Below are 12,204 nucleotides of genomic sequence, written 5' to 3' on the forward strand. Positions count from 1 at the left end.
GTGAGTGGGAAATGGTGGAAGCCTAAGGCTGCTTCCCCTGCTGCACCCCGCCAGAGGATGAGGAAGAGGCAGAGTGCTGCTGAGAGGCTCCCCTGGTGCGGACCCTACCCCTCCCCCTAAAAGATCTATAGGGGTGGGAAGAGGCAGGTTGCTGATATCTTCCCCGAAAGGAAGAGGAGGAAGAGCCACGCCCAAATCCACGAAACCTCCTGAAGAATCTGGAAGAGGCCGTGGAAGAAGGAGCTTGGAGTCCCAACAACTTAGCCGTGGCCCTGCTCTCCTTAAAACGTTCCAAGGCCGAATCAGCCTTAGCCCCAAACAGTTTGTCCCCATCAAACGGGAGATCCAACAATGTGGACTGTACATCTGCCGAAAAGCCCGAGTTACGGAGCCAGGCCTGTCTCCTTTCCACCACAGTTGTGCCCATTGCTCTGGCTACCGAGTCGGTGGTATCCAGTCCCGTCTGGATAATTTGGGTCGCAGCAGCCTGGGCATCAGAGACAAGATCCAAAAGACCCTGGGGAAGCTCTGTAAACGAAGAGGAGATGTCATCCATCAGAGCATGAATATACCTCCCCAGGATACAGGTCGCATTAGTGGCCTTTAACGCCAGACTGCAGGACGAAAAAATCTTCTTCGACTGCGCCTCTAGCTTTTTTGAGTCTCTGTCCCCAGGCACCGTCGGGAAAGAACCAGGCGCTGACTTGGACGAACAGGAGGCCTGCACTACCAAGCTCTCCGGCGTAGGGTGCCTAGATAGGAAACCAGGATCAGTTGGAGCCGTCCGATACCTCCTGGCCACGGCTCTGTGAACTGCTGGGGAAGATGCCGGCCTCTTCCACACCTCTAAAACCGGATCCAGCAGAGCGTCATTAAAAGGTAACAGAGGCTCCGCCGCGGCTGAGGCCGGATGCAACACCTCCGTCAAAAGGTTTTGTTTTGCCTCCACCACCGGCAAAGGCAGGTCCAAAAAACTAGCTGCCTTCCGTACCACTGTATGAAAGGAAGCAGCTTCCTCAGTATATTCCCCCGGGGACGAAAGGTCCCACTCAGGGGAAGTGTCCAGCCCACTGGCCGACTCCAGTCCACGCAGCCCATCACCCGAGTCCTCTAGCTCTCCTTCCTCTAGGGCTCGTTGGTACTCCTGCTCTTCTAGTACCCGGAGAGCACGCCTCCTTGAATGCAGTCGTTGCTCAATCCGCGGAGTCGACAATGCCTCCGCCGAAGTCGGAGATCGGCGCCGATCTTCCGAAGCCACCGACGCCGCATCCGGCGCCACGGGTAACTTCGGCGCCGACTGAAGAGCAGCTGAAACAGATGGACCCACCGGAGTCACAGGCCGAAATCTCGACGTCGACGGGATGGAAATCCCTGGGGCCAATCCCTCCGAAGCCACCGGAGCGGCCACCGGCGCCGACACTGGCGCCGAGCCCACGTTCCCAAACGGGAGAAAGGGCATAAAGGGTGCCGGCCGAAGAGGCGCAGGATCACCCAAAGAAAAGGCCAAAGGCCCAGCCGGAGCACCCCCTGGAGCCATCTGTTGGAAGATGGCATACATCGCATTCAAGAATGCGGAACTATCGGCTCCAGGGGTGGGAAAAGCCGGATACTGGGGTGCCTGTCTCGGAGGCGACCCCGACTCCGGCCTCGGCGTCTGCGCCGGAGAAAACACTTGAGGCTCCAATACCTCAATCACCGACGCCTGTCCAGGCGAAGTTGGTGACGCCGGAGAGGGCAACGGCGTCGAAGGATGCGGCGTCACCGTGGGGCTGACCTCCCATGTCTTTCGGCGCCGATCCGGAGACCTGGAACGAGCCTCCCTTGAATGACGCCGAGATTCTCTACGGCGCCGGGAGTCTCGATGACGCCGATGTTTTGGAGAAGACTTCTTGTGATGCTTCTCCTTTGACTTGGCCATAAACAGCTTCGCCTCACGTTCTTTAAGGGCCTTCGGATTCATGTGCTGACATGAATCACAAGTCGAGACGTCGTGGTCGGAGCTCAAACACCAAAGGCAATCGGAATGAGGATCCGTCACCGACATCTTGCCTCCACACTCACGACAAGGCTTAAATCCAGACTTTCTCTGCGACATTATTTCCACAGAGAAAGAGTACGCAGCAAGATATACACTGTAACCGCAAGAGTAACAGTTGCTCCCTCGAAGATAACCGTTTCGAATGCACGGAAAAAAGGGAACTGACGTCCGCACGTCGTCGAGGACCTCTTATTGCCTGTATGACGTCAGACGGCGTCGCGTGCGAGACAGTGACGTCCTCGTCGACGTGCAGAGACTAGTAAGAAGATTTCTGTAGAATGCTGGCGCCATGGGAGTATTCATGAGGTGAGGAATCCACAGGTAGTTGTATCCATCAGAAATAGTACAGTTTACACTATTAGCTAGTTGCGCAAGTCCACAGTCTATGATACCATTTAATGAGTGGTGATCTTGTTGTCTGATAAAAGATATGATTAACAGAATCTAAGACCAATGGCTGAAAGGTCTAAAGTAAAAGAAGATAAAGGCAGAAGGAGGCTGAACAAAAGCATGTTTTTCTGCATATAAAATATGTACTGGACCAATGTGTCATATAGAAGTAGCACACATGCCATTACATTACAAGTCATTCTGGGGGAAGGCACAGGTCAACAGATATGAGTTAATTAAGAGCAACTGCCCTCACTCACCCATAGGTGACGTGCTTCATCATAGGGCATTGCTCCTCGTCAGGCCAGCACTGCAATACTGGACGGGCCCCGAATAGGGCTCTTTGCCGGAGATCTTCTGATTATTTTTTGCCAAAAAGGAGGTGAGGTGAAAAAGAGGACTAGCCGGTGTGAAATTAAAATTGGTTAAAGGTCCCAAGCAAGAAAATCTTTAATAATTGCATCGGTAGGAACCTATGTCAAGATTAAAACCAAAATTAAAGGGGACATGTCAGGTGTAATGGCCTCGTGCCCCTCAAATGCAAATTTAACAACTCCTTTCCATACACAGCTGGAAGGAAGACTGCTGGTGATGGAACGGACTACTAGTCAGCATTCCAAATATTGTAGCTAACGTGTCTCTCGCTACAAATTGTGCTTAAGTGTCAAACATTAATCAGGACCTAAGTGTACCTCATTCTCACTAAAAAGGTGTGAATACTCCTCTAATGCGAAACCCAACTGTACTTATCTCTTGTCACAGGGAAACTATCCCCGTGATGACCCTCCTAGATAGAGGTAACGGGCCCCTTGGAAGCACATGGATGCTGCTCACCCCAGTGCAACAAAATAATGTGTTTTGTTGGGGTAGCGGTCCCTTCGACCTACCAGTCATCCGGATAAATCACTGTTTAATCCTTAGGGACAATTTAGTCAATTAGGGTGCATAATGTCTCTCTGCATCTTTTCCTTTGACCTTCACTCAGTGTTTGCTGTGGTCTTGAATGTTAGTCTGCCCCCGTTGAAGGGGGCAAGCAAACACCAAGCCATGATTCCAGAGGTCCAGGTCAGCCTCTGACACCTGGCCTTCCTCAAGATGCCCTTTTACACACATTAACATCCCACTTGGACCGCACACCTTCTCGATAGGGCATTTCAGGGCCTGACAACCTTCAGTCACCTTAAGGGCTCTTTCAATGGTGCTGTGGTCCCTTCAGGTCCTGTTCTGTCTGGGTCTCACTGCTAGGCCACGGAAATTTGAGTTATGCTGCCATTGCTGTTCGTGCTGCCAGAGGCCACACGGGTTTCACCACAACACTGGGCCTCAGCGACTCACCATAGTCTTCCCCTAAGGCTCATGACAGGGGCAAGGCATCCTCCAGGGCTTCCACCTTGCACGTGCTGATACCTCCTTGAACCAAACCCAGCTACACCATTGGCAGGACCAGATCACGGGAGCGATGCTGCAGCAGCAATGGAGCAAGAATCCCTATGCCAATGGGTTTTCACAGTGGAGGGAGGCTGCAAGCACTCTCAGAACACGTCAATGACCTGGAAACATAAGGCAAAAGATGATGTTTCCTCACTGGGAGCATAGACAGACCTCATGTGACTATCCTGCCATCTTAGTCATCTCCAACTATGGTTTTCAACCCATTTGAAATGTCTTTAGTTCTTGTTTATTGCACTTAGTTTCCTTTAGCTTTACTCTTTAACTTTAATTAACTTTAATTGAAGCTTCCGAAATTTTGCTCAAGGACATCACTTCAATGGAAATATATATATATAAATTTTGGGAAAGTTCTGATCTTGTATGGTTATCACATACACTTGACGTACTTCCAGAAGGTCACATTGTTTTTTTTACAAACCTAAAAATATCTTTGCCGCAGTTATCGGTTTAATACCAAGAAGCCCAGTGTCCTTCTTGGATTTGCTTCAGGGAGGATATAATATGATTTCTTTCAAAAAGCCTCAAGAAGGCGGCATGGAAATGCGAAAGGAAGGCAAGGACAAGGCATAGTGGAATTCCTGGCTGAGGGCTGCAGAGTGATGATGACGGCTCTGGACTCCATCTTCTAGCAGTTCGTCAAGGTGGAAGTCATCGGCTGCACTGAGGGCCTGCTATTGAGTGAATGGAGGACAAGATGAAAAAGAAGGAGTCTGTGAAGTTCAAAGTGTTCAAGTCCTTAGAAATGTCTTTAAAAAGTATATGCAGCAGTGAAAAAAACACAAGGATTTTTTTCTCTTTAGAAAACCTGAGGGTGATAACAGGATGAAAGTTACAAAAGTGTGATGACTGATTGTACTTTTCAAATGTAAAATATTCCTGCAAGTGTTGCAATGTAAACATTACAAAGGAGTAATACACCAAACTACAGAAAGCATACGGTGAGAGACGTTTACTGTTCTGAAGCCCAGTGTAAGCATATTTTTTAGAACAGTAGTGACACAAACTCTGGCACTGCCCTGTGAACTTAGACTAAAGTAAAGACTTAACACAAGCAATAAAACTACTAACAATGATGGGGAGGTTTGCGCAGACAATTTAAAAAATCATGTCTTAGTATGTATGCATGCCTACAACTACAACTGCATTTTTTTAACCTCATGTGTTCAGGTTTACCCCAGATGACTAAGGGCCCTCACCAAGTGCTGTCTAAAACATTTTCCAAGTTGGAGTATCTCACGATGAGGGTATTGCAAGAGAAAAGACGGAACTATGTTAATACTATATTGACTTGTGGACTGGGTTGGCGAAAACAAAGTAGACTATAAGTGTAGAACTATTAAGCACAAGATGATCCGTCCTTACCGAGAGAAATCAAAGCCTGGTGTATTTCTTTCATAACATTTTTATAAAGTTCCTTCTGCCACTGGGGTAAAAGCTTCCACTCTTCTTCAGAAAAATAGGCAGCCACACCATGGAACGTAACTGATGCCTGTAATACAAAGAGATAATTAGAATTTTCAAAATACATTCTCAATACTTGGAAGCAACACACGTGATTCACTTCCTCAAACTACTAATTTATTACTTTTCAACAGAGTATTTATTGCAAAACATTTCTGGAAAAGTCCATGTGTGTTTTTAAATTCCATAGAAATCGCTTATGGCACCCATCCCATGCAAGAGGGATGGAGTCTGTCTTCAACAGCTTCACTGGCGTTGCAAAAATACCCTTTCCCTCTCAATCAAAAGAGGTATTATAAGGTGCGGGGAGGCCAGCTGGAGACCATGTTTGTGGCTTCCACCCTGACCCCTGCCCCCTCCCCTTGGGCTCCCCAATCAGACAGTAGCATTCGAACAGGATATGTCTAGACAGTATCCAGCAGGAAAGAATAAAACATTTTCTAGCTGAAACATCAAGAATTTTCAATTTTATTAAGGGCATGGATGCGAGAATTATGCTTCTCTCGCTTTACTAACAATTAACAGCAGCCAATCAAATCTTTAAAAACAAAAAACTACTTTTCCCAGGCGCCCCTGTAGTTCATACTGTCCACCAATCACATATCTGCCCCATGTATATCTATCCCTGCAAACACAGGCCTTCCTCTTTCTTTGCAAGCAGTGGAAATCAGATTCTTGACTACTTGGAACTGCAATCCAACTGCCAAACTGAATCTCAGACTCTTTCAACATCGACTGCCAACCGGGCTGAAGACCTTGAAATGAAAATTCCTTTTTTTCTGTTCAAACCAATCATTCAGAAACCCTTGTTATCCTCACCTAAGGGCAAACAAAGACAACTAAAAATACCTAATCCATTCCCCTGAAACAACGGGTGGGCATCTAAATAAAATTCAACACACTGTGCAGAACGTCAGCAACCATTTTACAAATAGCAATAGAAACAGGCAAATTGTTTTGCGGGTGGGATAATCCTCGCCTCCATGTCCTTAATAGAAATGAAAATTCTTGATGCATAAGCTAGTATTTTTTTTATTCTATGTCAAGACCGGAGGCTTCGGATTATGATAGTTCAATGTTGATCTACCACTTCAGACAGCACATCAACAATAGGTTTGAGATAAAAAACCTTTGAAAGTGGAGTCCAAAGACCAGTCTGCTGATGTCATAATGTCCTCTAAACGAAAACCAGTAGCAATGCCTTAGAAGCCAAAGTTCCCCAAACAGAGAGAACTCCAAACAAAGAAATATTTATCCCAACTTCCCCCCAATAACCACCTGACCCATCTTGCTAGAGTGGTAGCAGAAACAGGTCCGAAGGGACTCTATAATGAAAGGAGCAATTGTCCATGGATATCTCTGTGAATATCACGAGTACACTCCTCATAGGCTTTCGAACATTTGACTACACATAATTTCTGTTGATGGGGAAAGGCTAGGTAAGCATTACATCTGGAGGCAGTCTTTGTACATCTACAAATAGCAAAATAAACTCCTGAAGGAGTAAATACTCTACCTACTAAATCCAACTCAGGAACGTCTGAGACCCGTCGGCAGGACACCAGTCATAGCAGAAGGGGAAGTTTTGCTCATAGTTGTTTGCGCAAAAGGTCTTTGTTACAAGGTCGGGCTTTCAGAAAACGTAAGTGTGAGAAAGTAGCCTCTTTCTAGCCTTGTTACCCCCACTTTTGGCCTGTTTGTGAGTGTATGTCAAGGTGTTTTCACTGTCTCACTGGGATCCTGCTAGCCAGGGCCCAGTGCTCATAGTGAAAACCCTATGTTTTCAGTATGTTTGTTATGTGTCACTGGGACCCTGCTAGTCAGGACCCCAGTGCTCATAAGTTTGTGGCCTATATGTATGTGTTCCCTGTGTGGTGCCTAACTGTCTCACTGAGGCTCTGCTAACCAGAACCTCAGTGGTTATGCGCTCTCATTTATTTCAAATTGTCACTGACAGGCTAGTGACCAATTTTACCAATTTACATTGGCTTACTGGAACACCCTTATAATTCCCTAGTATATGGTACTGAGGTACCCAGGGTATTGGGGTTCCAGGAGATCCCTATGGGCTGCAGCATTTCTTTTGCCACCCATAGGGAGCTCTGACAATTCTTACACAGGCCTGCCACTGCAGCCTGAGTGAAATAACGTCCACGTTATTTCACAGCCATTTTACACTGCACTTAAGTAACTTATAAGTCACCTATATGTCTAACCTTTACCTGGTAAAGGTTAGGTGCAAAGTTACTTAGTGTGAGGGTACCCTGGCACTAGCCAAGGTGCCCCCACATTGTTCAGAGCCAATTCCCTGAACTTTGTGAGTGCGGGGACACCATTACACGCGTGCACTACATATAGGTCACTACCTATATGTAGCTTCACAATGGTAACTCCGAATATGGCCATGTAACATGTCTAAGATCATGGAATTGCCCCCTCTATGCCATCCTGGCATTGCTGGCACAATTCGATGATCCCAGTGGTCTGTAGCACAGACCCTGGTACTGCCAAACTGCCTTTCCTGGGGTTTCACTGCAGCTGCTGCTGCTGCCAACCCCTCAGACAGGCATCTGCCCTCCTGGGGTCCAGCCAGGCCTGGCCCAGGATGGCAGAACAAAGAACTTCCTCTGAGAGAGGGTGTGACACCCTCTCCCTTTGGAAAATGGTGTGAAGGCAGGGGAGGAGTAGCCTCCCCGAGCCTCTGGAAATGCTTTGTTGGGCACAGATGTGCCCAATTCTGCATAAGCCAGTCTACACCGGTTCAGGGGACCCCTTAGCCCTGCTCTGGCGCGAAACTGGACAAAGGAAAGGGGAGTGACCACTCCCCTGACCTGCACCTCCCCTGGGAGGTGTCCAGAGCTCCTCCAGTGTGCTCCAGACCTCTGCCATCTTGGAAACAGAGGTGCTGCTGGCACACTGGACTGCTCTGAGTGGCCAGTGCCACCAGGTGACGTCAGAGACTCCTTGTGATAGGCTCCTTCAGGTGTTGCTAGCCTATCCTCTCTCCTAGGTAGCCAAACCCTCTTTTCTGGCTATTTAGGGTCTCTGTCTCTGGGGAAACTTTAGATAACGAATGCAAGAGCTCATCCGAGTTCCTCTGCATCTCTCTCTTCACCTTCTGCCAAGGAATCGACTGCTGACCGCGCTGGAAGCCTGCAAACCTGCAACATAGTAGCAAAGACGACTACTGCAACTCTGTAACGCTGATCCTGCCGCCTTCTCGACTGTTTTCCTGCTTGTGCATGCTGTGGGGGTAGTCTGCCTCCTCTCTGCACCAGAAGCTCCGAAGAAATCTCCCGAGGGTCGACGGAATCTTCCCCCTGCAACCGCAGGCACCAAAAAGCTGCCTTACCGGTCCCTTGGGTCTCCTCTCAGCACGACGAGCGAGGTCCCTCGAATCCAGCGACTCTGTCCAAGTGACCCCCACAGTCCAGTGACTCTTCAGTCCAAGTTTGGTGGAGGTAAGTCCTTGCCTCACCTCGCTGGGCTGCATTGCTGGGAACCGCGACTTTTGCAGCTACTCCGGCCCCTGTGCACTTCCGGCGGAAATCCTTTGTGCACAGCCAAGCCTGGGTCCACGGCACTCTAACCTGCATTGCACGACTTTCTAAGTTGGTCTCCGGCGACGTGGGACTCCTTTGTGCAACTTCGGCGAGCACCGTTTCACGCATCCTCGTAGTGCCTGTTTCTGGCACTTCTCCGGGTGCTACCTGCTTCAGAGAGAACTCCTTGTCTTGCTCGACGTCCCCTCTCTCTGCTGGTCCAATTTGCGACCTCCTGGTCCCTCCTGGGCCTCAGCAGCGTCCAAAAACGCTAACCGCACGATTTGCAGCTAGCAAGGCTTGTTGACGTTCTTTTGGCGGGAAAACACTTCTGCACGACTCTCCACGGCGAGAGGGATCCGTCCACCAAAAGGGAAGTCTCTAGCCCTTTTCGTTCCTGCAGAAACCTCAGCTTCTTCTGTCCAGTAGAAGCTTCTTTGCACCCGCAGCTGGCATTTCCTGGGCATTTGCCCATCTCCGACTTGCTTGTGACTTTTGGACTTGGTTCCCTTGTTCCACAGGTACCCTAGATTGGAAATCCACAGATGTTGCATTGTTGGTTTGTGTCTTTCCTGCATTATTCCTCTAACACGACTTCTTTTTCCTTAGGGGAACTTTAGTGCACTTTGCACTCACTTTTCAGGGTCTTGGGGAGGGTTATTTTTCTAACTCTCACTATTTTCTAATAGTCCCAGCGACCCTCTACAAGGTCACATAGGTTTGGGGTCCATTCGTGGTTCGCATTCCACTTTTGGAGTATATGGTTTGTGTTGCCCCTATCCCTATGTTTCCCCATTGCATCCTATTGTAACTATACATTGTTTGCACTGTTTTCTAAGACTATACTGCATATTTTTGCTATTGTGTATGTATATCTTGTGTATATTTCCTATCCTCCCACTGAGGGTACACTCTAAGATACTTTGGCATATTGTCATAAAAATAAAGTACCTTCATTTTTAGTATAACTGTGTATTGTGTTTTCTTATGGTATTGTGCAAGTGACACTTGTGGTACTGTAGTAGCTTCACACGTCTCCTAGTTCAGCCTAAGCTGCTCTGCTAAGCTACCATTATCTATCAGCCTAAGCTGCTAGACACCCTATACACTAATAAGGGATAACTGGGCCTGGTGCAAGGTGCAAGTACCCCTTGGTACTCACTACAAGCCAGTCCAGCCTCCTACAGTAAGACAACATCTAAATCCCATAACGAAGAATACCTAGGCTGAGGAGGCTTAACCATCCTGATACCACACAGCAGCTTGCATATTAGCGGATGTTCGCCGACCGGTTTACCCTGTAAATGAGGATAACCTGCTGAGACCACCAACCTAAAATTATTAATGGTCCTGAAAGCTAGGCCCTGTGCTGATAAGTCAGAAAGAAAATGAACGATCATATTAATGTTTGCTCCCATAGGATCAATGCATTGTTCACCACACCAACCAACCCATCTCCTCCAGGAAGATTCATATAGTTTGTGAGTGGAAGGTGCCCAAGATTGGGACAAGAAAAACAATGTATAATCTGAAACTCCCGGCACTTGCCAGCATCTCTGGAAATCCTCCACGCTATGAGCGACACCTGCCCTACTATTGTCTGAGGATGGGGAGATCCCGCTGGATCCAGCAACAGATACAGATTTTCCGGAACAGCAATTGGTCGGGCGCAAGACAGTGACATCGCCACTGAAAACCACGGTTAAGCCTTCCAAACAGGCGTCACCAAAATGAGCTCTGCCTTCTGTCTCAACTGAGAGAGTACTCTCTGAATTATGGAGAATTGAGGCAATGCGAAGAGCAGATCCTTCTCCCATGTCTGAAGGAAACCATCCAACCCTAGAGCTCGAGGATTTGGTCTCCAACTGAAGAAACGTGGCAGTTGAGCATTCAGCCTCGATGCAAACAGGTGCATCGAACATGGACCCCACTAAGGATTCAGATTGTGAAACACCAGCGGGCTGAGTTTCCAATCACTACCATCCTTCAGGAAACAAGAGTTCCAGTCTCCCACCAGGTTGGTGGGTCCCGGAATATACTCCGCTGTCACTGTTATATGATGTTGGAGGCAAAGTTGCCAAAATTCCTTCGCAGTCTTCACCAGGAGTTGAGACCTGGTGTCTCCCAGGCGATTTATATAACGAACCGCCGATATGCTGTCCATGCGTAATAGAATACAACATTTCGCCTGGCAGGGAGAAAGAGAGCAAATCGTGAACGCTCCCGCTAGAAGTTCCAGGCAACTGCTAAGGAGCGTCAATTGCTCTGAGGACCACCGGCTCCCTGTCTGTACCGAACCGCAAGGAGCTCCCCAGCCCCAGCGGCTGGCATCCGACTTTATGACCATCTCCGGCACTGAGGCGAAGATGGCCCTGCCGTTCCACGTATCCATGTGAGCTAGCCACCAGGAGATTTCTGCCCTGGCTTCACCTGACAGCAAAATCTGCTCCGAAAAGGACAATCCTCTGTGAAGAAGTATTCTCTTCAGACGCTGCAAGGCCCAGTAATGCAGAGGCCCCTGGAAAAATTGCCTGAATTGAGGAGGCTAAGAGGCCCACTAATCGTGCTAGGGTCCTCAATTATATACTTGGAGAGACAAGGGTTCTCCTCAACTCTTTCTTGATAGAACTCCTCTTTTAGAGGAAATAACAGTTGGACTTTGATAGAATCGACCTGGAACACTAAGAATTCTATGACCTTGAACGGAATCAAGATCGACTTGTCCGAGTTGATAAGGAAACCCAAATCTTGCAGAAGCTGAACAGTCCACGACAGGTGCATCAACACCAAATCCTCGCTTTGAGCCATGATCAGAATTTTGTTGAACTATAACATGAGGCGGATGCCTCTTTCCCTGAAGAACTCCACCACTGGATGTAAAAGCTTGGTGAAGCACCAAGGAGCGGAAGAAAGACCGAAGGGGAGAACAGAGAATCTGTACCATTGGTCTCGCCAATGGAACTGAAGATATTGATGGTGTGGCTCGAAAATAGGCACCGTAAGATAAGCCTCTTTGAGATCTAGGCGTTTAGATAGTCTTCTTCTTGCAGAAGATCTCTTAAGAGATTGATACCCTCCATCTTGAAGTGACTGTGGACTATCCAGGAGCTGAAATCCTTCAAATTGAGCACTAGACTGGAACCCCTGCCTTTTTTTCTGCACCAAGAATATCGAACAGACAAACCCGGAAATGTGAGGTCTCGCTCTGACTATGGTCCCCTTCTGCAGAAGTGCGTCGATCTCCTTGTCCATGAAATTGCTGTCTACTTGGGAAAAATGAATGGGACAAGGAGGGGTTCTCTGCTGAAGGGAAGCCTAAAA

The 12,204-nt window shown here is 48.1% G+C and overlaps 1 protein-coding gene and 1 long non-coding RNA gene across 10 annotated transcripts in view; one reads left to right on the plus strand and one right to left on the minus strand.

Annotated features, from left to right (window-relative positions):
- The window catches only part of LOC138296083 (zinc finger protein 773-like), a 464,416-nt gene that overhangs the window by 274,245 nt on the left and 177,967 nt on the right, over positions 1-12,204 (minus strand). For 7 of the 9 annotated variants that reach the window (XM_069234910.1, XM_069234908.1, XM_069234906.1 and 4 more), the window contains exon 2: positions 5,243-5,369. In XM_069234910.1, coding sequence (XP_069091011.1) covers positions 5,243-5,276 — 34 coding nt within the window. In that variant the 5' untranslated portion in view covers positions 5,277-5,369. Of the gene's footprint in view, positions 1-3,763; positions 3,979-4,298; positions 4,552-5,242; positions 5,372-12,204 lie in introns of those variants that run through there. The other 2 variants (XM_069234913.1, XM_069234912.1) reach the window with 2 other exon arrangements.
- Positions 1-12,204, plus strand: part of LOC138296084 (uncharacterized) — a 331,416-nt gene that overhangs the window by 195,800 nt on the left and 123,412 nt on the right. The window lies entirely within an intron of this gene.

This window comes from Pleurodeles waltl, chromosome 5 (assembly GCF_031143425.1).
Source record: "Pleurodeles waltl isolate 20211129_DDA chromosome 5, aPleWal1.hap1.20221129, whole genome shotgun sequence".
Taxonomy (NCBI): Eukaryota; Metazoa; Chordata; class Amphibia; order Caudata; family Salamandridae; genus Pleurodeles; species Pleurodeles waltl.